General features: G+C 43.0%; 1 protein-coding gene across 1 annotated transcript in view; it reads right to left on the bottom strand.

The window, feature by feature from the left end:
* The window catches only part of Grid1 (glutamate ionotropic receptor delta type subunit 1), a 707905-nt gene that overhangs the window by 7951 nt on the left and 672313 nt on the right, over positions 1–27641 (bottom strand). Inside the window, exons 14-15 of the mRNA XM_026397042.2 lie at positions 8702–8868; positions 2156–2396 (exon numbers count right to left, since the gene is read on the bottom strand). Of these exons, the coding sequence (XP_026252827.1) occupies positions 2156–2396; positions 8702–8868 (408 nt within the window). The remainder of the gene's footprint in view (positions 1–2155; positions 2397–8701; positions 8869–27641) is intronic.

Here is a 27641-nt window from a genome sequence, read left to right on the forward strand (position 1 = left end):
ACACAAAGTAGATCTAAATTGAATACCATCATTATTTTTCTAAGGTTTTAAATACATGCTTCTAAAATACTGTCGTTTCAGCCCCTTTCCTGGTTCCTACTCACTACATGAACAGGTCCAAACCCCTCATCCTGGCATTTAAGTCTTTGGAGCGGTTCCTGCCTCCTTCTGTTAGCCTGCTCTCTCAGCATCTTCCTATGCCCACACTCCTGTTAACCCCTTGTTCTCCCTGCTCAAAATGAAACTTCTGGCTGATCTCATCTCTAGCTCTGTGATTTGTGCCAATTCTTCAACATTCTGTACTAACAGTCCTAAGTCCCAAGAAACCTTCATCAACATTTATTCCTACCTTCTGTGGTTCCACCATGCCCTCGCTAAACTGGGTGCTCCTCTGTGCTTAAGGACACCCCCATCAACAGGATGGAGACTGCCTGGGAGCTCTCTGCCCCATCTGCCTATGAGAAGGTAAGCACCCTGAGGGGAGGGCCTGGGTCCCTACAGGCAAGCTTTTAAATGAAGAAGAGTAGAAGAAAAGATTTCACTTGAAGTAGGAAACCCATAAAACCTGGAAAAAGATGGAATGTTTCATGGTCCCTCTCTGTGACTTTATACAAATGTCCCAGTTGCAATAAAAGCTTGGGATAGAAACCATTAACTGTTATTTTCAGTGAATATTCCTCCAACTTCTTCCCTCCTTCCTTCCTTCCTTCCTGAGGCCCAGGAATGACAGGAGAGCCATTGAGGTAGTGGCAGAACTAGACCTCACACTTCTTAACATGGAGGTATACAGAAAGCAGAGAGGAAGGTGGACATTACCAGGACATTTCAGATACACTGACTTAGCTTTGCCTTCCCTTCCAGAGAAAAGAACGTAGGATGACAAAGATCTCACTGGCTTGGGATCAACAGAGAGTCAGAAGAGGATCCAGGGGGACAAACACTACTGTCCTTGCCAGGCAGAGATTGATGAATGAGGGTGTGGCCAGACAATCACTGCAGACTACAGAGATGATGGCCAGGATGACTCATCTTTTATGTTCAAAGGCACCAACTCCCAACCCTAAATCAGGCTCAGAAGGATCCCGCCAGCTCTTACCTCCTCCTGGTTGCTTTTCCTTCCCACCCCTGTTTGTTTTGCGTTTGCCTGTGACCCATTGCCTCTGAAGGCATTTTAGGAACTTGTCATGAGCCATCTGTGCCTCAAGAAAAAACAAAAACTTTTTTAAGAAAAGGAGTGCTTTTGGACTTGGTGCCATTTGCTTTACTGCTTCCTGTTTGAGATTTACAACTTTTGGCCCCAGCAGAATCTGTCAGCGGGGCTGAGATTCTAGATGTAGCTGAGGCAGGTATACGTGGCAGCTAGTGACAACCCTGAATTGAGTGGCCGAGCTTGTATGATAGATGCTTGTGTGCAGGTTTCTGACAGCAAAGCATCATCACCAGATGGCACTCCTTGTCCCCTCCTTTAGCGGAATCATTTCCAAGGGATCTTCACAAAGACTTCAATTTTTTTGTTTGTTTTTTCAAGAAATGAGCTTGAAGAAGAACAAACCCCCAATGAGAAGGAAGTGTAGAAGGACAGAATCAACTTGTGGTTGGCACACGCAGGAAGGGAAGTGAACCCAGGGCCTAGGGTCCTCTGAGGTGTGTGCACCCAGGAGGGATGTGGGCAAGAGCGGGCCTGCAAGGAGGGGCGGAGGGGCGAGGGGTGATGGAAGGGGCAGGGATCCCCCTCACACGCTGGGGAGAAGGGCCCCATGGCCCCTGGTGAGAAGTCAAGAGAACTGGGAAGGGATGCGGCTCCTCTCTTACCCTACAGGTGGTCTCTCCAGGTCAGGGTGGAGGCACATGGGCGGGGCAGGGTGGGGAAGGGCTCTCTGGCGCTGCCCACGCTGTACCTGCTCTATAGATAAATACAGGACTTTAGTGGCCATGGCTGTCACCTCCGCACTTTGTTCAAACATGAAAACATCCCCTATAGTTTTTGTCTTGCTTTAAAACCAAAATGAAACCATGACACAATCCCCCTAAATAAAAACACTGCGGTCTCCAGACAAGATGACCAGAGTAAATACTAACTAGAAGAAAGCCACCCACCCAAATGGCCCAGTGTGACCCTCCTGCCTCTAGGCTGTGGGACAGGGAGGGTACGGACCTCTTTGGGGGTCTCCTGGTGGCACCGGTTGCTGTTCCACCACAACTCCAGGGCAGCCACCAGGCAGGCGAGGAGGAGGCCAATGGCCAGGATGCAGAAGACCCCGGCAAAACTGTGTAGCTTGAGGGATTTGCCATCTGCCTGGGCGCTGGAGTGGCTGGTAAGGTCACAGCGGCCTGTGTGTGGCCACCACTTCTGCTTGAGCACATCCAGGTCCCCTGTGTCCTGCAGCTCCAGGATCCTGCAAGACACAACTCAAGTGAGCCACAGCCATGGACATCATCAGCAAATTCCCCACACTGCAGGCAGAGAGCTCTCCCTCAGACACGCATCAGGTCATGCCACTGCCCTTCTCAACAACCTTGCTGCTCTCTCCCACCCTGTCCATTGCCCAGGGACAAAGTTCAACAGCAAAGCACATTAGGCCCTTCTCATGGATGGTAGAGCAAGTGCTCGGGATGAAACTGGGAAATACAGAAATGAACCAGGCAAGCAGACTGTCAATTTAGAATGCTCATGATCACAAAAAGGATTTCTTTCAACCCTCAATATTACAGGTTGAACAGCCCTAATCCCAAAATCTGAAATCTGAAATACTCTAAAATCTGACACTCTTGAGTACTGACATGATATCTTAAGGGCAAAATTCCACACCTGACCTCTGATGGTTCAGTGTACACTTGCTGCACTTTGTTTCATGCACAAAAATTATTTAAAATATTATATGAGGTTACCCAGATTCTGTGTAGAAAATACATGTGAAATGACAGTGAATTTCAAGTTCAGAGATAGGGCCTATTCCCTAGATAGCTCATTCCATGTATGTAAATATTTCAAAATTGGTTAAAATCCAAAATCCAAAACATTTCTGATCCTATTCATTTGAGATAAGGCGTACTTAGCCTGTATATCCCAAGTCTCTCCCACTAAGGTTCACAAAAGCCTTCATTTATTCCTTTGACTTGAGGAGCTTCCGCACCATGCCAAGCACAATATTCAGTACTGCTGAGCTTGTGGTCGGGAGACACAAACACCCACCTTAAAACAATTAGAGCAGTTAACAGAAAGACAGATGCTGTGATAAACACCATTAAATGAGAGTAAAGGTGCCAGGAAATGGCACACTGCAGGGAGAGATGGCTTAGATTGGAGGATTGCAGGAGAGCTCCTGGAGGATGAGGTGACAGGTGAGTGAAAACCTGAGGGACAATCAGTCATGAAGTATCTCACACTGGCCTAACAAATTCTTTGTGGGGAGTATCCTAAGTTCTTGGCAGATAGTGTTGAACCCTCATGTCAACACTTTAAGAGGGTCATTCCTATCTTCTCCTTTTTGCCAAGAAGGAAACCGAGGCACGAGAGGTGGTATATCTTGCCAAAGTCACTTTGAGATTGTCAGAGTCAGCATCCAATGAGGGGAGGAAGAACCTTCCAGAGACCGGAACTATGTGTCTTGTCTGGTTCAGGTGCTGTCATGTCTAAGAAGCTGGAACATGGCTAGTGAGACTGTAAATGATGAGGAGGGTGGCATGAGATGAAGAGAGCAAAGCAAGCATGGCCTAAATGTGGGTTCTGAGAGGGCATGGGAGGGAGTCTGGATTTTATGGTGTGTGCAGTGGTGGGGCAACCTCTACTTGTTCCTTAGGTTTCCCCACAGTGGTTTTCTTTAATTGTGGTATTTTGAGCATTCCCTATGTGAGAAAAGGGTCTAAACAGCAAGCCAGTGGTAGCTGTTAGACTCCAAATACCCAGGCTTTTCCATTTGGGGAGTAGACCTCTTTGGGCCTGGTTCATGATGATGTATTCAACTAACAATATCTCCAGTGACCTCCTTGAGCCTCTGGGTGTGCACAAGAGCAGCAATTCCTCATGCCAGAGGATGCTCAATGGAATGATTTGTGCAGCCTTTACTGAGCTGTGGCCACAAGTCTAAGGCTATGCTCAGTGAACATATTTGGGCTTGCATCTGAAGGAGACAAAGGGTGACAACTTCACCATGTCCTCTGACATGCCAGAATCATAAGTCCAGCATGGGGTGGCTTCTCACTGGCTAGGAAAAACTTGTCTCAGTGCAAAGAACAGGCTTTGGTCCATGCTCCTGTTAAACCTCAGCAACCTCGTTTTTCTGACACAGACTGTTGATTCCTACTGGATGAGTAAGGCAGGGGCTTAGGGCATGGATTGTGCATTGCTTCCTATGCTTTTTACTATGCAGGCACAGTGGTTAGCACAGCAAAGGCCATCAGCAGATGTTTAATTTATCAATCAATGTAGGAATGCATTCATTAAATAATGAAAGGAAGCCTAAACTAAAATGGCATGATGAGCTTTTGATGTGATGTGCATTAAGTACCCAGGGCATTAATGAGCACAAAAGACTTAGAAGGTGGCTGTCCAAGGAGAGCCTTGGTTGTTGATATAAATGCGTGATTTAAGCATGCATTTGTGTGGTTTGGGAACATTTATGTGGTGTGGTGCCTGAGCAACATAACTCTATTACATGGCATACTGCATGAATAATTGGGCAACTTCAGTGTCTCACTCAATTTTTCCCAAGGCTCCTATCATGTGAGGGAAGCTGCATGTCTGTATGTCCACTGGCCTTAGTTACTTCTCTTCTGCCAGGGTTGAGCAGGTTGAGCTTCCAGAAAGTTACAGGAACTCCAGTGCCAGATACATAAGATATCATGGCCCTGTAGAAGGTTAGTGGTTGAATAATCAGCTCACTATGGAGACAAAAGAGCCGTGTGTTTGTGGACATAGACTCTGCTCTGATGGACATTAGGTCAAATCCAGACTCTTAACCTTTCAACTCAGACACTCTTAGCACTAAAATCTAAGATGAGGTCAATGTACTTACCTCACAGAGACCATTAGCTCAAGACCTAGCAAGTAATAAATGTTCCATAAAAGGGGATTAGTAAATGCACAGTCTGATAGCTGTATTGACCTGCCACTTTACAGAGCCAGTATTGATATGATATGCCTCCTACTGAGAACACAGTAGGGACAAGTCATTTTATACTGTTTGATCCTTATAAAAACCTGCAGAACAATTTTATTATGTCTATTTTATTTCTTAAAGATTTGGGGTTTGGGATCTAGATGACTTGCCGAAAGTTGCAACTAGAAAGTGGCCATGCTGCTCTTTTGATCTGGTCATTCTCAGCAGTGAGACCTTGCTTTTTCTGGAATTGTAGGCTATTCTCTCAGGGTAAGGTTCTGGCCAAGGGGAGAGTGAGGCTCTGGCCAGATCATGAAGTTGGATCCCCAGTCTCTACTCCTTGGCAGCTCTACTTTAACATCAGGCAGGCTGCTTGATTTGATGACTTCTTATTTTGGCTTTCTACAATGGCATGCCCCAGTCTTATTCCAGAAAGAATGTAAGAGAATTAATGGGAAATCATAGAATAAAACAAAAACAAACAAAAAGGAAATTTAAATATAGAAGCAAAGGGAAAGACCAAGTCACCAGCACAAAACATTTTCTAGAAACAAGGCTAAACTAATGCACACCATAATAATCTATACTCCTGCTTACGAGGAAGCCAGAGCGATAATAGTCACTTCCTGAAGCCAGTTGTTCTATTTTCCAGACAGATATAATTGCAGGTGCTTTCCTTTATTCAATAGCTGTGGAGCCTGCTACACAGTAGGTGCTCAATAAATGGCTATTAAGTTGCTAAACATTTATTGAATGCCCACTTGCATGCTGTGGTCATCAAACCTGTTCTAGCACATAATCCCCAGCACTCACATATATCTGCATCCAGTCCTCTGCCAAAGAAAGAGAGGAGCTTAGCTCCCAGTATGAAGGGAAAAACAGTTGCAGCAGTTTGAGGTAAGGTTGGGATCTGTTATTGATGCACAGACTCTTTTTCTGCCAATGGCATGGTGCATGGACTTGGAGCAGCCCCTTCATTCCCCTGAGGCACACCCAAGCTAAGGGCAGCTCACAGAACCTCTTGTAGAACCAATGGCAACAGTAAATTGGAAACCTGAGTCTCAGTGTTCCCTCAAAATTAGACTCCTGTCTGTTGGGTGAAGGATGCTGCCTGCCCAGGAGGGGCTTCAATATGGAGGCAAAAAGCAATACTGCAGGAAACAATACAGCCTCCTGGGAAACTTATTCATAGTCAGAAAGCAAACAGCCCTCTGGTGAAAGCAGAGAAGGATAAAATTATTTTTTTTCCAGGATGACATGGAAACCGGACTAGCCACTTTTGTGTATGATGACCACTGGGATGGGAGGGAAAATCCCAAGGGTATCTGGGGAGGAATTTTGTGGAGACCCCTCTCAACAATTCAGCGGACAGACCATGTGCAGTCCTATTCCAGGGCTAGCCTGTCTCTCTGGGAGCCTACACCCAAAAGCTGATCTTGGTCCACTGCCTTCCGGAGCTTACAAAAGACTCAGCAAGACTTCTGGTATTGGAGAGGAGCAACCAAACCCCTCCCTACTCATCTCTTCCTTTTCCACGTCGAGAATTTTCATGTCCTTCTGTGACCTATTTTGGACTTTTAACTTCCCTGACTCCATTTTATTTTATTTTTTTAGTGTCACTGTTGCATTTGGCCCCACAGGCTTCCTTATCTGTTCCACAAAGATGCTCTCAAGTTGATGGTCTGTGCAATTGCCCTGAGCTTTGTATCTAGGAAAACCAACTAGAGTAAACTGCAAAAACGCCAATGTGTTCTAAACCCTGGAGGGAAGGCATCCTTTCTTCATGCCTTTAATCCAGTAATTGATAAATTACTACTTTTCCGTCTCTCTTGTCATTGCTCTTGGCTCCAGGGAATAGAGTAAGGCACAGAATGTATACTTGATGAAATTCTAGAGAAAACCCCAAAGTCTCATTTACTTTCATTAGTTCTACCATTTTTTTCCAGCTTTGCAAACAAGACACTTATTGAACTAGTTGCAAGCTTTCCTCCTCAGCCTTTCCTGGATGAGGCTGAGGCTTGGGTACTTATGAGCAGAAGAAATGCCCAATCTGGACTTCTGGAGGTGGGAGAAGTGAAGAGGTAGGGTGTGGAGACCTAGCAGAAACATGTGCACAACCCTGCGGCTCAGGAGGCCTGGATTCTAATCCCTGCTCTATCAGAAGCTGGCTAAGCAATCACAGGTGACAGTTACCCTCTATGAGCTGCAGGATGTAAAAGAGATGACCTCAAGGAACATTTCCCCTCCAAGTGGATACTCCTCAGTGATAGTGTTCATGCATCAATCAGGTGCCTGAGACTTGTGCCTAACCCTGGCACTATGCCAGTCTCTTCATTTGGATATTCCTGATACTTTTTGAATTTTGATGGACTAAGGCAGAGCCTGCCATTAGGGCTTCCTCTCTGGGCTCTGTAATTCCACCCCATTCAGCCAACAGGATGCCATCTCATAGACATGTGCAAGTGAAGGGCCCAAGACTTAGATGTCCTTGGGGACAGGAGCTCCTGTTGGTTGGAAGGATGACAACTGGGAGAAGCCCACTGAGCTTACCCATGACCTTCAGTTCCACTCTTTCTGGCTAAAGGACCAGGTCATCTGGCCAAGGACCAAGATAAGCACCTGTGTCAGAAAATAGGGATGGATACTTCTCAAAGAATCAGTCAGGGGCTTGGATTAAGCACTTGGAAACCTGACCATGTCCAAGGGTAAATGCTGGACAGGCTCAAGGGATGGGCTCACACAAGCAAATCACAAGGGAAGCTAAAAGGCAAATACAAACTAGGCATAATCTATTCATTCCTGATGGAGGGCATCCACTCATTTTGCCTAGTCTGGAACCCTCCTGTCTGTATAACCTACCTCCCCACTTTCTCTCCAATCCCCTTTTTGCTAATATAATTACCAACAATCTCTAAATTAATTCTAAGAAGATGGCTTGGAAACCCAGATTCTGCTCCTGGGAGATTGGGGAGTAGGCAAGTAAAGAATACCTATCCTGTCTCCACAGAGCCCAGCTAGGTTCACTCCCAAGACAGCAACTCTTTGGGCCAGGAACCTCCTACCACACAATCCAGATGAATGTGGAAACCTTCTGCTTTTCTGATTCCATTTTTTAAAGCCTCCACATGGATGATTGCCACTTTACAGATATATCAATCTTTAAAAGTAATTATTAGGCCCTTTGCAGATCAGATTTATTATTCATTTACTTAGCTAACTCCTACTCCTCCTTGAAACCTCAGGTGTCACCACCTCTGGGAAGTCCTTCTGGGTCTCCTGGGTCCTGTCAGATGCCCTCCTCTGCCTCCAAACCTGAAGATGACCTTGCCTTTGCACTTATGCCCTTGGCTGGCACTGCCAGCTCACATCCCACTGGCAATATGCACTTTCATAGGAAGGGGCTATATATTTCTACTTTTATCCCAACTCCTTCCAAGGGTTAGTTGGAGGTAGGTAAAGGATATACTGGTACATTGTTGGTGCTTAGGAAGATGTGATGATTAAATGAGTTTATGCTGGCTCTTATCTTTCAAGAGAAGTTATTTTTCAATTCCCGTCTATTGGAGTCCAGAAATCGTTGGGGCCTTATTGACCATGCCTACCTCTGAGAGAAGAGGTCCCTGTAGGGGCTGCCGTGCTGCAGGGCAATCCCATAGCCCTTGCTGCTGATGCTGTTGCCGATGACAGTCACTGAACAGTCGTCATCTGTCAGGGCTGCATACTCCACCACGGCCACATCCCACAGAAAGGCATAATTCCCCTTCTTTGCCTGAAATACCAAAAATCATCATAAAGTCAGGCAGGCATATGGCCTGCTATATTCATTTCAAGTAGTGAGACATTTCAATGGTGGGATTTGAAGGACCCTTCCTAAATGGCCCTCTTGCCCACAGACAGCATAGCAAACCTTCCTACCATTTTCTAGCATACCAATGCCACCATTGGTTGATGACACTCATTTTGGTTATGTATAAAAAAGATGTAGGCTCCAGATACCTACAGTACGTGTCATGAGAGGGGTGGAGAGGAAGAACTGAAGGCGAGTCACAGTGGCACACATGCATATACATACATACATCTGTGCACACACACGTCCATGTATAGGAACAGGTTTCTAATGCCAGTATTTCCACATAGTGCAGGTGTTGCAGATTATTCCATCAGGAATTCGCCTACAGCCACAGCTAAAGCCCTACTCCATCACACCCATTCCTAGTAGAAGTTCAATTCTATCTTAAGCCACAATTGGAACTTTTGCTAGAGTTTGGGCACTCAAGAGGGAATGTGAGCTGCTTTATGTTTTTGGAAGGAAATGTGAACTAGACATTGTCACTTGGCCTTCTTAAAATAGTGCATAATGTTCTTAATGCAGCAAAGCGCCTGGTTTTCATTCTTTAGTGAGCCGCAGATGCCTCCTCGCCTTTTCTTCCCTCCTACTGTGGCTCACACGATAGAGACCGGAAGACCTCAGTGTGGGCTTGGTAATAGGACTGAAGCATCACAGACAAAAATAGGCCATGCTGGTAAGCTACAGGCTTCTTGGCACCATGGAGGGCATCATCCCTGGCTCCTGCCTCTGTTCAGTTGTCTTCACATCCACCACGATTTTTCCAAGGACTGCCGTAGTCACTCAGATGAAGATCAGGATTTTACTTCTTTCAAGACCCTGAGTGCTCATGGCCCAAGATGGCTCATTTTCTTGTCATCTTGTCTCCATCAGAAGGATTTGTGGGCAGAAGGTGACCTCCTGCAGTGGGAATAGGTGGCTCTTAGCCTTTCACACAATTTTGCCTAACCACCTTGTAAGAAATGACACACGTCTGTGCCACCCATTGACTTTCACCCCAGGGAACAATTCAAGTATTACACCACAGCCTCATTCCTCAACCAATCCAATTTCGGAAGTCCCAAAGGACTTTGACCCAGGTTGCAAAATTACACACATCTCTCTCCCTCCACCTAGAAAGATAACAGTCTTTGAAATTTTTTCCTGCTGGCAAACAAGTTTTCTCATGAAAAGATATAAATTTTCAACCTCTTAGTAACCCAAGTTTCTCAGCAAAATGTTGACTTATGACCTAATATTTGGCTTCAGTCAGATTTCGGAGCATTTCACATCCATGCTCGCAATTCAACATGACAATCAGACACCGTTATTTGTACAATTTCAAAAGGGCATGTCATGTTGAAGCAAGAATTAAGATCAGCTTCATTTCTACCTTTCAAGGGATGTTCCAAGAAGCAGAAAGAAATAAGCTGGCTCAGATCGAGTGAAAACTGACTCAGAGGAAAGCCCACTGTGGCCCATGTAATGGGGTACATGGACTCTTTCAAACCACAGTATTTGTGGTTGCAGTTTAGGATCAGGACAGATAAGCACAGCTGCATGAAGGGAGTTGCATTAATAGACCTGCTGGACTAAGCTAGTAAGAGGATATATCTAAAACACAAAGCTGGCAATGCCTACCTCCAATCCCAGATGATCAGGAAGGCAGTGAAGAAGAGAGGAGAGAGTAGATGTCTCTTTCTTGACCTGGTGGATGACCCCAGACACTCATCTTCCCATTATAAAGAATTATGTATCTGCATCTGCTTGAGGAATCTGCTAGATTCCTGAGGTACCTCAAATTTCTAGAGCAGAAGGGCTGGGCTGGGAAAAGAATGGGTGTTACATTTTGCAATGGGTATTCCCACTGCAGTGGGACAGGTTCTGGCTCTATCCTCATTCCCAACATCTCTTCTTCACTTTCTTAGTATCCCAGAGCTTCCTAGATCTCTTCTTTCAAACCAACACTGAATTAAATGCAGCACTAAAACTTCCTTCTGGGATCCCCAAGTCCATCAGTTTCCAGGGGAATCTTTTGGACCTTACAGATGTCTCCAAAATCTTTTGGATATGTCACAGAGCCTTTATGAAATGGTAGCCTCCTTAGGTCTGGTTGTGCTTTCAGGAACATTTCAGATGCAGCTGCAAGAAGTCAAAACATCCCCACACACCATGGCTCTGTTGCTTTTACTTAGACTCCTTTTCCCTTGCAGAATGAGCTCTATCCTTCCCCAGCCCTCATCAAAATTTCAAAGATGTACTTCTTCCTCATAGCTTCAGATATCCATATGGCCCCTAATAATCGATGATGAACCTCATCCTTATTTTGTACAGTTTGTCCACAGGTGTGACTTTCCCATAAGGGGGACACTTAATATGTAAGTCTTTCCTGCCCCTCCTATTGTAAGCTCACCCCTTCCCTTCTTGAGTTTCAGTATTTTTCCCCAATTCTGCTCCTAAGTTCAATAGCATTCTCTGGGGCCTCAGCCTCTAGTATTACTGGGACAGCTGTCCATCTCTTCCCTTCTTTCTCCATCCCTCTGACTCCATCTGGGGACCTCTTACACCAGGAGGTATTGTTCTTTCCTTATTTTTATTAACTCTTCCTTCTGTTAAGGACTTTTTTTCAGGCTTTTGGGATGTCAGAGTAGAGGCTAGAATCCAGCCTCCTTCCACCACTGAGCCCAACCACCTCCCTGCAGTAATCCTATTCCCTCCATCAAGTGTCTCAGTAGATCTTTGGATTCACTATTTTGCTACTTTGTGTTCATATCACTTTCTTCTTCCTTGTGTCTCCCAAGTGCCGTCCTTTCCCTACTTTCCAGGAAGCTACAGGGAGTTTGAGAGGATGATATCTGAGAGCCAGCACAATAGAACGTGAGCTGTGCACAAATAGATGGTTGGCATTTATTTCATAATGCCTAAAAGATCAAAGCAATGTCATAGATTTGTGTTCTACCAGAAATACAAAACGGAGACAAACACTGTCATTCGCCTCTTTGATAGGTAAAATTACCTTTATCTGGCCATTTGTTTATAATATTAAATGTTGTTTGAATTTCTAATCATTTACTTGCCACATGTCATGTGGCCATGGGAAATCGGGCTGGAGAAACAGCTGGTGATATGGCCCAGCCCCCAGCCTCCCAAGCATTTGGCTTGTGTACAGACAAGATGGACATAAAGACCAGCTCCGCAGTTCCTTGTGGCCCTAGACAGTCCCTTGAGACTACCCATAGGGTCCTGGGACTCAAGCCCAGGCCTCACCAAGCACTCCTGGATCTGCAGGTCATTTGAGAAAGTAGAAATCTGAAAGGTAATATTGCCTAGAAATGTAATAATTTATCTGGCTCCACAGTGGTTGTTTTTTAAATTGATAATATCTAGTGTTGATAAGGCTGTGACAAAATGAGATGATCCCTCATGGCCATTGGTAGCAAAACATGATACAACCCTATGGAAAGTAATACAACACAAAACATGGACATTTAAAACTGCTCAAATCTTTGACCCTGGCAAATTGGAATTTAATCTAAAAAGTAACCCAAATGTATCTAAAAGATATGAGAAGTTTTTCAAATCTGAAAAGTAAATATGTGAACAGCTTAAATATTCACTGTTAAGGAAATAGTTTAATAAGTCATGGTTCATGAATAGGTTGAGACCTTATGCCGTAACCCGGCTGGGCACAAAAACACAAGCCGCTCAAGCGGGAAACAAAGCTTTATTTAAAAAAGCCACCAGCGTCCCGTGCTCGCCCTGCTAGCAAGCCGGTCGACACAGGTGTCTCTCCACCAAAACCGGGGTCCCGGACCTCCCCCGGAAATGCCCTCCTACTATCCTTCCCCAACCAATGGGAACTCTCCGGGAGTCCCTTAATGTGAGTCCCTTAACAGGCCGAGGTGAACAGCAGGAGTCCAATTTCCATATGAATGTAAAGCTTAACATAATCATATCATCTCAATGGCTAGCTGGCAGTCATCTAAACCAAAGGTGCCATGTATCATAATACTTTTGCTGTGGCTCCTAGCAACCTTATGTAACACATAGTAATTATAGAGACTATAGAAGAACTAAGTACATAGCTTTAAGCACTTGAAAAAGTCTCCCTGACATCCTTGGTCTGCTTATAGATAACTTGCTTCATTCCATTTTCCCCCTTAATTTTTTTTTAAATTAAGCAATTAAAATAGAAACTATTGGTACAGACATAAAAGGAATGGATGTGAGGATTTCAGGGAAAGGGGGAAGAACATCTTTGGCATTGAAAAAAGTCAAGGGTGTCTGGGTATCCAGCCCCAGGATGCTAGGACAAGAGCAGGTAGACAGAATACACCTGGCTTATTTCCCAGCCAGCATCTTCGCAAACGTAATTGGAATCCATCCTTGATGGCCACTCCTTTCCCAGTCTACCTGCACACTGGGAATTGCAAATGGAAAGAATCAAGACCATGAGAGTATCTGGCCCCAGCACTTCAGGCGTCCTTCTTAACATCTGGCATGACACGACAGGTCGATATTGTTGGAGCAAGGCTGGGCTCCGTAAATACATGGCGACTGAGCTGCCACACTGGATGACCTTCTTGCTCTGCACTGCTCCCCACTCATAGTAAAAAGACACTGCATCACTTTTATTGCTCCGCTGCTTCTCTCCTTTCCAAGCACTTTTAGAGATGTCAGCCTTTGAGACAAGAACACCATCACACTCTTCTACTCCATCCTCACTGCTTTTATAAAAGGACAAGTAACCTCATTCTTTCCCCCAATGAGAATGCTGGTGCTGCCAATATCATCCACAAATGCTACTGGAATAAAACGCTGAACGAAGCCTGGTGACTGCAGTGCCAGGTACAAGCCAGGTGTGGGGTGTCTGCTGTTTGCCAGGCCCTTCAGGAGTCTGAGTTTTTTTTCATCCATGAAATTAATTCTTAAGGGCAGAATATCCAATCCCTTTTACGGATGTAGAAGCTGAGTCTCAGGATACAACCAGATTCATCCCAAACAAGCTTAAATAGTGAAGAATGGTCCCAGGTCAACCTGAGTTCCAGCTGGCTCCAAAGAAATCCAAGCTCTCCTCTCTTCCCTGCTTGGACTTGAGAAGGAAAGACTAGGGAAAAGTCGCCAGGTATCTTTGGACCATTTCCCAGGAAATGCTGCTGGTAGAAGACCACGTGTGCATGACAATGCTTGTTTTTCTCCAACTTTACCAACAAAAATGGTCCCTGGAACTGCTGAAACTCTGGGAGAAGGGAGGACACGGGGTATGTACATTTCTGGGAACCTGACACATCTCCATGTGCAGGAACCATCCATGTGGCACACTCACTGCCTCCCCTTGCCTCCACCCTTCACTCTATCAAAGCAGAGCTGGACTTCCAAGCACCTTAATTCTTAGCTGCTATGGTCATAATGTTCATAGAAATGCAACCATTGCCACACACAGCCTGAACACTGGCTACCGTGGTACCTGTATTATGCACTGTGCCAAATCACAAGATGCAACAGTAAAATCTCAGACCATCTGCAGAGAAAAGGACAATTTTACAGCCTGCTGGTGGGAGTGTGGGCTGGCATGACATTTCTGGAATGGTAATTTGGTGGGGAGAACCGAATGTTTTTAAAATGTGCATATGCAGCAATTCTACCCGTTAGAATTTATCCTATGGAATCACTCAGTGTTTCTGAAAAGATGTTTGTAAAAAAGAGTTTCAGAGCAATAGTTGCATGCTCTGTTTAACCTAGCAAGAAATTGGAAACAATCTAAAAGCTCAACAATTGAGAATCAGGTAAATGATAACATTAGATGACAGAATATTATTTACCATTAATATGATATTTTAAGAGTATTAATTGCTAAGGGAGGTGTCTGTAGTTAAAAAACAAAAGAAAAAAGAAGAAAGAGGGCTGGGGTTGTGGCTTAGTGGCAGAGCACTTGCCTCACATGTGTGAGACACTGGGTTCGATCCTTAGCACCACATAAAAATAAATAAACAAAATAAAGATACGGAGTCCATGTATAATTTTAAAAAATTTAAGAACAAACTCTAAAACAAAGAAGAAAAAAAGGAAGGAAGGTAGGATGGAAGGAAGGAAGGAAGGAGTAGGCCCTGAGATATGAGCTGGCCTGAGTTTGGGAGTCTAAATATATGGATTTGAATTCCAGATCCATTGCTTGCCGTGTAAGTTCAGATAAGTCACTTAACATCTCTGAGTCTGAGTTCTACTGGATATGAAAATGGGCCAAACTACACAGATTTCTAATGAGGATAAATCCCTCAATATATGTGACACACTTATGGTTCTACTAAATAAACATTATATCACTTAGTGCAAAAGAACCTGTTACAATAGGTGATACCTTTTAAAATTATTAAAAGAAACAAAATCAAGAATTGAATATTAACATTAATCATCTTTGGGCATTGTCAAATGGTGAATTTTGTTGGTTTTTTAAAAAAATCTCTCCGTTGCCCATGCTTCCAGCAGTGCCCCAAACCTTTCTTTTGTGATTGCTGATGTCTACAAGGGAAATCTTAGAACTTCAACATCATATCTTGAGCATCATGTAGTGAAAGGAGCAGAATGCTGGAAGAAAGCAACTCCTGTTACATCCAGCTCTTTGGAGAACCTACATTCTCAGGAGCTAAGAATCACTTGCTAAGGGGACTGCATAGTATGAAACTCCAGATGCAAAGCACTGTGCCTGGCACAGGGCGAGGGCTCAACCTATGCATTTCCTTCTCCCTCCTTCAGTCCCTAGAGGAATTCAGGAGATCATTCTGTCAGCTGTGATTGAAACATCTTTCCTCCCACCCACTCCCCCGCCCCCCACTGCAAATCATTCCTCCACCTTCACAAGTCAGCAACACATATAACACCTACTGTGAGTTTGCAGAACATTTGTATGAGTGTGTGTGCAGGTAAGAGAGTCTGTGAGTCTATAGGAGTGTATGTCAATTGTATGTATGTGTGTGTAATTGTGGAGGAATGTGTGTGAGTGCAACACAGGTGTATGTATGCCTGTGAGATTCTGTGTGTAAGTATGTGAGAACATGTTAGAATGTGTAAGTATTTATGCATGTGAATGTGTGTATACGTGTGAGCATGTGCATGTATATTCATGTGCATGCATGTTAGAATGTGTGTTCGTACATATGAGAGTGAATTTGAATATGTGAAGTGTGTGTGAGTGTGTGGAAATTATTCATGTAAGGTGTGGGAATGCTATGCACTAAGGAATTGTGTGAGTGGATTTGGGCATGCAGGTATGTAAGCTTATATGAATGCATGTGAGTGTGTGTGTGTGTGTGTGTGAGAGAGAGAGAGAGAGAGAGAGAGAGAGAGAGAGAGAGAGAGAGAGAGAGAGAGAGAGAAAGCACCCAGGGAGACAGCAGAGAAGAGAATTCAGGTACTGAGTATCTGGAGAACCACAAAAGATTCAGGAAGTTTCTCTCCTTCCACTGGAGATAGGGACCACCTTTCCCTGGTCTTTCAGAACAATGGAAAAAAATCACGCCAAATGATGTAAAAACATAAGACACTTAGAGGCTATCTACGAAAGACCAACTCAGGATGCTATAGGAATCCTGCTACCCAAGAGGAGCAAGATAATGAGGCTTTATCTGGATCACACCTTGGAAAAGCAAAAGGTGGCAAAACTGAACAAGCTCAGTGGGAGGGCAAGAAATCACAGCTGGGCTCCCCACAATTGCCATAGAAGATGCTTTCCTGAGGTGGTCATGGGGTGCAAAGTCAATTAGGTTTCTGGCTCCCAACTGAAAAGACTGAAACTGGACAATGAGATATCACAACCAGAGGGACAGCAAGGTAGGGGGATTGCCTCAGGGTGTGTACTAAAGGCAACCTCGCAAGTTGATCATGTTGCTCTAGTGAGAATACCTGGAACAGGAAGATGTGAAAGGATTGAGGCATCCCAAGGCTATAGCAGGGGAAAATGGCTCCTAGTGGCCAGCTACTAGGATTTATGTCAATGATTGCTTGTCCCATTCTGGTATTTCTAAGTCCTAGAATAACATAGGCAATAGAGGGGGGCATCTGGTAATTCTGTGTCACAACAAAGGCCACCAATGCCTTTTGTCCTATATGATCTAATCTTTAGTTCTTTAACTTCCTTTCTAGAATGTTCAACTCCAGTTCATAGAGAGCACAGCACAGTATATTCTTCAACTCCATCCATTTACCTGCAAATGCCTTGATTTTATTCTCTTCTAATACTGAGTAATATTCCATTGTGTGTGTATACCACATTTTCTTTAACCATTCATCTACTGAAGGGCATGGTAGGTTCATTCCACAGTTTAGCTATTGTGAATTGTGCTGCTATAAATATTGATGTGGCTGTGTCCCTGTAGTATGCTATTTTTAAGTCCTTTGGGTATAGACTGAGGAGTGGGATAGCTAGGTCAAATGGTGGTTCCATTCCCAGTTTTCCAAGGATTCTCCATACTGCTTTCCATATTGGCAGCACCAATTTGCAGTCCCACCAGCAATGTATAAGTGTACCTTTTCCCCACATCCTCTCCAACACTTATTGTTGTTTGTCTTCATAATAGCTGCCATTCTGACTGGTGTGAGATAAAATCTTAAAGTAGTTTTGATTGGCATTTGCAGGTAAATGCATGGAGTTGGAGAATATAATGCTGTTAGCCACTCTCAAAAAACAAAATGCTGAAAATTTTCTTTAATTTAAGGATGCTGATTCATAGTGTGTGAGGATGGGGGTGGGGGGCAGGATTAGATGAATTCTAGATAGGGCAAAGGGGAGGGAAGGAAAGGGAAGGGAGGGGGTATGGGTGTAGGAAAGATGGTGGAATAAGATGGACAATATTACCCTAAGTACATGTATAAAGACATGAATGGTGTCTCTCTACTTTGTGCACAGCCAGAGATATGAAAAGTTTTCCTCTATATATGTAATATGAACTATAATGCATTCTGCTGTCATATATAACAAATTAAAATTAATTTTTTTTAAAAAAAAAGAGCGCACAGCACAGTATGTTGGTGAAACAATTTGGAGACAAGCAGTCCAGGCTTTTCCTTAGAATCCCTGGTCAGTGGCTTGAGTTCTCTGAGTTGCCTGGCCTCACCTCGGGGAAGGAGCATGCCCCTATCATATGCTTGCCACAGGAAAAGTCAGTGTGAAACGTGCCCGATGCATTAAATAACTCAAACAATAACACATTATCCCCATGATCATGAAAATCATCACCAACATCATCTTATAGCATAAAGTTTGGATCCTGATTAGAATGCAATTGCCTTGGGATAAATAACACTTGAAATTGTCCTCCATCATCAGCCTGGTAAATTAGAAAGACTGTTAGACTGGATTACAGTCTCGGCCCAATTACTGACAATTTATAGGAGGATCCCAGACAATCCTTAAGGTCTTCTCTCTCTTTAACATCCATAAAGTCTATGCTATAAACTAGTGTTTCTCAAAGTGTGTTCCCTGGAAGGGCTGTGTTAGCATCACTGGGAAAACTGACAGGAAATATAAACCTATCAGGTCTCATACTAGACGCACTGCAGGAGAGAGAGGGGGCCCATGAGTCTGTTTGATAACCTCTCCAGGTGATCCTGATGCCTGCAAAAGTTGAGACATGACAATATAGACCTCTGGGTCAATGAATCCCTGCTCTTCTCCTGAAAGCAGATTTAGAAAGGGAGAGAGTATTAAGGCTCTAGGGTCTTGATTTGGGGTACTAAATGGAAGAGGAGATGGTTAGAGAATGGAGAGACCAGTGCTATTAAAAACAAACTCTGAAGGAAAAATCACACCACATTGAATATCTTCCTGAAAAGTTCTCTACTTGGTGCTTTCACATTCATCCTTCTGGAAAGATCAGGATACATTTCATAGTAAAAACTGGTCCATTTTCTACTCATCCACGGAAATCAAGGATTAGAAAAAATTATGCCCAAAGTCATGGAATCAGCTATCTCCAGAGCTTACATTTCTCCCCAGATTTCATTGACAACAGGTGGTTCTCCCCTCTGCTATGTTCAAGCTCAGGAGCCTAAAATGCCACAAGGAGCCCCCTGAGCAAACCCTTGTGTTCTCGAGGGTTTCTTTTGTTTTGTTTTGCACTTTTGCTAACAAGATTTTGCTAATGACTTCTGCCTCTAGCCCCTGATCCGGTGAAGGCATTATGGCTGAATTCCCCTCTGGGGCATCTGGCACTCTTGGGAGAAACAATCTTACTTAGTAAACCAAGAATTGTTCTAATGGGAGAGGTTTCTTACATCCCCAAGGGAAAAAAAAAAAAAAAGATCTGGTTTCATACAAAGGAAAAAGAAAAAACTAACACGGGAGAACCAGTGGCGGCCTCTTTAAAATCTGAAAGGTACACTGTCGGCAAAACTAGAGGCCATAAACAAGCTCCTCAGCAGGGCAAAGGGACACATTGATTTCCAATGATTTGTCAAAATTTTAAATCGTCCAAAGACCATAATAAACAATAATCTAATCAGGGTTATTCAATGGGAAAAAATTAAGAACGATCTAAAAGAGTAAACAGGTTTGCTGAGATACAAAATAGATTATAAAGGAAAAAGAATACAGAATGAAAAATGCTATCCCAGAGAAGTGAAATAGCCAAAGAACACACAAACTCAGGGAACACAGAGGACGGGTGCCTGTGTGGTCAAACATCTGAAAAAGCACAGGGACAGATTTTGCAGGCGCTTCCTGTGTGTCAGGTACACACACACACACTCATATGCAAACTGTTATTATTTGGATGTGAGGTGTTCCCCAAAAGCTCATGTGTGAGTCAATGCAAGAAGTTTTTAGAAGAGAAATGATCTGGTTAGGAGAGTCTTAATTGAATCAGTGAATTGGGTTTGTGACGGGATTAACTGGGTGGGGGTTAAAGGCAGGTAGGGTGTGGTTGGAGGAGGTGGGTCACTGCTGGTGTGCCTTTGGGGTATATATATTGTATCTGGCAAGAGGATTCTGTCTTTCTCTGCTTTCGGATCATCATGTGAGCCACTTCTCTCCACCACACTCTTCTGCCATGACATTCAGCCTCATCTCAAGCCCTGAGGAATGGTCCCAGCTGTCTATGGACTGAGCCCTCTGAAACTATGATCCCCCAAATAAACTTTTCCTTCCCTAAAATTGGTCAGGTCTTTTAGTCACAGCAGAAAAAAAAAGCTGACACACACAAACACACACACACACATACACAAAAGAATATAAATTCTTTGACCATGTATGTCCTATCCATTCCCCCTAATGTGATTTCTGGCATAGAGTTAGTGACAAATAAATATATGGAAATGATTAAGTGAAAATCTGAACCATGGAAGTCTTGAATCTGAGAAGCCTGAGGGCTTGGACAGTATGGACTGAGCGAGCCGTGTCCCATCTGCCTCTCCAAGTTCACCCTCCACCTTTTTCTACCCTGCTGTCTCCTCCATAGGCTGAGCTCCAGGGACAGCATCAATGGGCATTATTGGCCTGTGGCTAAGAGTCACTTTCTAAAACCCAAGAATAAATCAAATACTAACACAACAATAATCATAACAATAAGTACCACTGATTTAAGCAGATGATATCCAACTCAAGAGAGCATGAGAATTACCCCCCAGGCATGTTAGAACACAAATTGCTAACCTCCCTATCTCCAGCTTCTGATTGATTAAACCTGAAATAAAGCCCAAGAATTTACATTTCTTTTTTTAATTGGTTCTTTTAGTTATACATGACAGTAGATTCTATTTTGATATATTTATACAGGCATGGAATGTATCTTATTCTAATTAGGATCCGGATCTTGTGGATATGTATAATGTGGAGATGCACTGTGGTGTATTCATAATGTTCAATTCATTCTAGTGACTTTCCTATTCCTATCCCCCTTTCCTTCCTGTCATTCCCCTTTGTCTAATCCATTTCTATTCTCCCCCACCCTACATTATGGGTTAGCATCCACATATCAGATAAAACATTTGACCTTTGTTTGGGGGAGTTGGCTTATTTCATTTAGCATAATAGTCTCTAGATCCATTCATTTACTGGCAAATTTCAGAAGATCATTCTTTGTGGCTGAGTGATATTCCACTGTGTATATGTACCATGATTTCTTTTTCCATTCATCTGTTGATGTGCATCTAGGTTTGTTCCATAGCTTAGCTATTGTGTATAAACACTGATGTGACCACATCACTGTAGTATGCTGATTTTAACTTTTTTGGTTATATATTGAGGAGTGGGATAATGGGTCAAATGGTAGTTCCATTCCTAGTTTTTTTGAGAAATCTCCATATTGCTTTCCAGAAGTGGTTGTACTAATTTGCAACAATGTATGAGTGTACCCTTTCTCCACATCCTCACCAAAATTTTTACTTGTATTCTTGACAATTGTCCTCCTGGTTGGCATGAAATGAAATCTTGGTATAGCCTTAATTTGCATTTCTCTAATTACTACAGATGTTGAACATTTTTTCATATATTTGTTATCTTCATATTTCTTCTTTTGAAAAAATGTCTGTTTAGTTCCTTTACCCATTTATTGATTGGTGTGTGTGTGTGTGTGTGTGTGTGTGTTTTAAGCTTTTTGAGTTCTTTGTATATCCTGGAAATTAAAGCCCTATTTGAGGTGCCAGTGGCAAAAATCAAGAATTTGCTTTTCTAACAAATTCCCAGGTGCTGTGGGAGCAAGGCTCACCTTTTGAGTACTAAGGTGTTAAAATACACTCTGAAGTGCCTAGTGATTATCTCTTGACCTTACCTCTAATCTTTATAGTAACTCTGGGAAGACCCAGTATCACTATTCTTATTTTTCAAGAGTCAAGTAACCTGTCTGTTTTAGTTAGCTTTTTTGCTGCTGTGACCAAAATACCTGACAAGAACAATTTTAGAGGAGGAAAGTTTATTTAGGGGCTCACAGTTTCAGAGGTCTCAGTCTATAGAAGGCCAGCTCCATTCCTCAGGGCTCAAGGTAAGGCAGGTCATGGAAGAAGAATGTGGCAGAGGGAATCAGCTCACATGATTATCAGGAAGCAGAGACAGAGAGAGAGTCCACTTGCCAGATACATGATATATACCCCAAAGGCAGGTCCCCAATGACCCACCTCCTCCAGCCATACCCTACCCAACTTCAGTGACCACTCAGTTAATCCTGTCAGAGGTTAATCCACCAGTTGGGTTAAGGTTCTCATACTCCAGTCATTTTTCCTCTAAACCTTGCATTGTCTCACATGTGAGCTTTTGGGGGATACCTCACATCTAAACCATAAGATTCTGCCCATGGTTCCCAAAAGTTTATGACCATCTCAAAATGGACAAAGTTCATTTTGTCCATTTCCAAGAGTCCTCATAGTCTTCACCATTCCAAGATTGCCTAAAAGTTCAAGTCCAAAGTCTTCTTTGAAACTCAAAGCAATCTTGCATTGTGAACCCCTGTAAAATCAAAAGCAATTTACAAGTATCCAATACATAAAGGTACAGAGTAGACATCTGTATTCAGGAAAACAGGGGTGTAGAAAGAAGAGATGGGACCAAAGCAAGACTGAAATCCAGCTGGGCATGCTAGGTCCTAAAGTTCTGTGTCCAGCATCTGGAGCACACGGCATCCAGATCCCTTCTCCAAAGAGCTGGTTGGTTGCAGCCCAAATGGCCTTTCTGTTGGCTTCTCTCTGCTCAATTATCAAAGTTTTCCTAGGACCATATCCCATTTGTTGGCATTTCTTAATCTCAGGGATCTCCCTGCAGCTTTGGCTTCCTTCTCACATCTCTACACTTTGCCCTCTCAGGCTCCCTGCAGGGATCTATGACACTGCTTCACTTTTCCTGGCCTCCCAGGCCTTCCTTTGAAATCTTGGTATAGAAGCCTCCATGACCTCCTAACTGTAGCATCCTGCATTCCTGCAGAACCAGCACCACCATGGTTCACGCCAAGGTCTGTTGCCATCTTGAGCAGTAGTAAAGCCTCCAGGGACCACAGCTGCAGCAGCCTCTGAGTGGTTGGGTGGCTAAGCACGTTGAAAAAGCTTCCTAGACCCTAAGAAGGATGTACCACTGGTCTCTTCTCAAGAGAATTTTTACATTTACTCTCTTGAGCCTGAGATGGTGGGGTCTTACCAGCTCCTGATATGCCCTGGAGCCATCTTTCTTGTCTCTAAGCAAAGTCTACCATTTCTTTAGTGGCAGTAATGTCTTCAACAACTGCAACTTTCTTTGCCCCACGTTTACTCACACCTTTCAAGTCCAAGTTTTTCAAATCTTTCTGCTCTCTTTTTTTGTTCCTGAATATCACAATAAACTTGGCTAAAAGCCATCAGCAATATCCATGGCCCTGTCTGAATGCTATGATGTCTAGAAATTTCTTCTGCCAAATGAAGAAATCCATCTCTTTTAAAAACAGCCACACAGAAAGTCTTAGAACACAGGCAAAATGTAGACCACTTCTCAGCCAATATACACCACAAATGGCCTCTATTCCAATTATCAATAGTGTCCTCCTTTTCCTCTAAAACCTCACAAGCCCTGTCTTTACTGTGCACAGTCCTGTTGGCATTCTAGTATTCTGAGCTGTCACCAGAATTGCCCATTAAGCTCCACTTACAACAATCTAAAGCATTTCCAGCTTACACTGCTAAATACCTCAAAATCCCTCCCACCAGTTTCAAGAGGCTCCAAAAGCTTATAAACCATATGGTCAGGTTAATCACCGCAAGGATCCCACTCCTGGTACAGGTACCAGTTTCTGTTTTAGTCAACTTTTTCACTGCTGTGACTAAAAGACATGAAAAGAATAATTTTAGGGGAGAAAAAGTTTAGGGGCTCTTGGTTTCAGGGTCTCAGTACCTAAAAGGCCACCTCCATTTCTTGGGGCTTGAGATGAAGCAGAATATCCTGTGGAAGAATATGGCAGAGGGAAGTGGCTTACATGATGACCAGAAAGCAGAGAGAGAGAGAGAGAGAGTCCACTTACTCATCAGTTGTACCCCAAAGGTATGCCCCCAATGACCCACCATCTCCAACCTTCAGTTACTACTCAGTTATACCTATTATAGGATTAATTCACTGACTGGATTAAGGCTCTCCTAACCTAATAATTTCTCCTCTAAACCTTCTTGCATTGTCTCACACATGAGCTTTTGAGAGACACCTCACATCCAAACCATAACGCCAGCAGACGATAGATATAAGAACCCAAACTAGTTTTTATTGACTCAAATCCCATGCACTATTCCCTACACTCTGTTTTCCAAAATGAGCATTTGACTTTGTTGAGATAAAGTTCAAGCGAGACCCAGGAAATTACACCCTGAGGCCAGGGTGGTTTTGCCATCTGAATCAACCTCCACTTAATGTCTCTCTAGTCATAAAGGGTTGTTGGGAATTAGAAACTCTGACATCCCAAAGGAGAGAGAAGCAGCAAAATTGCATGAGCTCACAATTGATATTAAAGAATATCCCTTAATGGGCTGGGAGGCCACCTCCAGGGGTTTATGCTGAAGAGCATCCTTCTCTAACTCCACTGGTGGCTAAGTATTCTTTTATGGCCTTTGCTAAAATGTCAGCCTTGAGAGACGGAGGGAGCTTGCACTACAGACTTATAGCACACTGAAAAGCTACAAACAAGTCACACTCTGACCAAAAAAGATCCAAAGGGACTGCCATCCTACCCAGCTAAATAAGCTCTGGGATCTACCTGTTAGGACTTACAGCTGTCAAGTGGGGGAATCATAAAGTTCACCACTAGAAGGGCCTGGCAGGGGCACTAGATCACTACATCACCTGATGGAGGCCTTACCGCACAGCCCAGGGACACTGAAGTCTCTGCAGTTTCTTGAAAGTTCTGTTCATCTCATTCCCCACTAACGAATGGAGGTATGGAACCTGGGCCATTCAGGTAATTCCAAGTCCTCTTCCATGTGAAGACTCTTCACATGTTAGAAATACCAAATGCCAAGGATTTTCATTAACAGGTCAACCATTATTATCATGACAATAATAATAATAGGAGCAATAAAAACAAAACAGAAGTATGTTAGAAAGAGTTGGATGATCTGTGGTCAAATGGGTTAACTCTTTGGAGCTTGGCAATCCTTATCTGCAAGATGACAATATCATAAAATGCCCTCCATATGGAGAGTGAGTGCGAAAACACAATGCCACACACATGCCCATTTCTTTATAGATGTCATGGTCATGCCACTCCTTCTCTCTTTTGTTTCCCATACAAACAACATTATGCCAACAAAATGGAAATAAAAAACATAAGCTAAGCAAAAATAGCCAACAAGCTGACTGACGCAATAAATCAAAATTGTTTTCATCAGCAATCGCTTCTTGGTTTTAATGTAATCGAATAACAAAAGAATTCTCCTCAAAATGTAAAAACTTCAGTCATAAAACTCAAAGCAATAATATTCAGTGAAACAAATAGATTGGAATCAGCCCACATTTATAGCCAGAGCTAAGGTGAAGCATATTGGACCTGGGTACAAAGCAAATTACAGGGCAGAGGAAATCTGAAAAAATAAAATCAGAGTTAGGGGGAGTCAACATCCTCCCACTCTCTCTAATGAGGAGCTTGAAAATAATGAAAGTTAGCACAATGGCACGGATATTGGTTTGAGTCCAGAGCTTACCCTACCAAATTATGAAAATCGCAGAAGAAAGTAATTGAAGAATTCATAAAGAGATTTGCTTGGCAATACTCAAAACCCAAAGAGAAGTAATTTAATAAGGGAGGCTCAGAGGGGGCTTTCCTTGATCTTTGGACTGTATTATCCCAAACCAATTGCCATCAAATAGAATTAAGCAGTAAGGGGTTATTCATGGGACAACTTAGTCAATTGTATGGTAAGCTCCAGAAAGATGGACAAAGTCCCCCAGGGCCCAGGACAGAGTTCTCCTGCCCTCTCCTCCCTTCCTCACCCCTCTTGCTGTCCTTGAAAATGGACCCCAACAATCCTGCTCATTTACTGTAAGATAGAGGCTCATGACTCATTTCCCACTCAAACTTTCATTTCTTATTCGTTAAACATTTATTTTGTTTGATTTCTGTTAATGGTTAAGAGGTTTTGATTGCCCATGTACTCTATCCCCGTGCCATCCCCTGCCCAAGGTCATGCCTGGGGACAGACAAATAAATAAAAGGCAGCTTCCACCCCAGAGAAGCTCTGAGTCTAACCTGACTGTGACAGACAGAGCAGGGCACTGAGATGACATCTAGTGAAACTGTGCTCTGGGATGCACAGCAGGGAAGTCCAGGAAGACTCAGGGGAAGTGAGTATTTCCTACAAGTCTTTGGGACTGCCAGCAACCAGCTTGACAGACCAAATACAGGTGATGCTACAAACTGTGAGCACAAAGGTAAGGAGATACCTCTCAGGGTCCTGCAACTGGAGTTATGTGTGAGTGGCTGTCAGGCACAGCTTAGGCTTCACTCTGACCGTACCACTTCTCCATTTCTACAGATTCAAAGGATAAGGATAAGGATGCTGGTATAGGAAAAGTCCCAAGTTCAAATCTTGGGTCTGGTACTGACTCGGGCTCAAATGCTAGCAAGTCCTTGCCCTCTTGGGACCTCAGTTTCCTCATCAATGAGCAATTGTAGTTGACCTAATGAGTGGGAGAAACTTAACCCACATCTGATCCATCCCTGGCTGCTCTAAAGTAGCCCATTACAATTAAATTAAACTCCCCCTTGTCCAGACATGGACAGAAGTCCCCAAGGGAGGGAAAGAAAACCCTTGGTAAAGCAAGGAAAGAAAGGATAACACCCAGCCCCTTATCAGCCTGCATCTTCTCCTTGACCTGACATCAATTCTAACTCAATTTTAGACCGAGTCAAGTCCACTTTTATGTATTAGCTGAGCTCAGAACTAGTAAATGAGTTGACAAATAAATGAATGATAAGTGGTCAAAGACCTGATATTTAAAATAGCAAATCACTGCAGAAATATGTTACTTAAAGAAAGTTTTGTGTACATCACTCCACATTGAAGAGTGGTAGACTTGTAATCACAATCTTACTCAATTTCCTCAAACTCACCCCAATTTATATTTCACAATTTCTGAAGGCAATGTCTAATGTGGGCCAACATAAAAAAGCTGGAAAAGAAAATTATTTTTAGCTCTACTCAAGTTCTAAGAATAGTAAAGTAAATTGAAGCAAAAATACAGACATACACAAATACATATGTATATATGTGAAGAGAAAGAAAGAAATACAATGAAGGACATGAGAAGAGAAGAAGACAATACCAATTTGTACAATAGTTTCTCCTAAATGTGAATCACAAGGATTTGATGAGAGGATAAAAAACAAAACACTGAAATCTGATTTTTTTAAAAATTTCAAACACAAGAATGTAACTCATTCAAAGCCCTGCTTTTGATAATACTCAGTAATGTTTTGTCAAGAATTATAAACATTTATATCCTTTTTGTCATCAAATTCCAGTTTTAGGAATTAGACCTAAACATAAATATAAGTAGAAACTGAATTCCTTACACTGTTATTTATGTTTTTGGAAATGACCCAATGACAATCAAAAAGGGAATTCTTAGGTAAATTAGTTTAGATTTACTTGATGTATTAGTTAGCCACTAAATGATTTTTTTAAAGTCTTACAACAGTGTCAGAAAAATGAAGTATAAAAGATATTTTCTATGACATCATAATTATAGAAAACTTTCATAGAAATTCAAAAAAGACTAGACATAA

The sequence above is a fragment of the Urocitellus parryii genome, chromosome 5 (genome assembly GCF_045843805.1).
Source record: "Urocitellus parryii isolate mUroPar1 chromosome 5, mUroPar1.hap1, whole genome shotgun sequence".
Classification (NCBI taxonomy): Eukaryota; Metazoa; Chordata; class Mammalia; order Rodentia; family Sciuridae; genus Urocitellus; species Urocitellus parryii.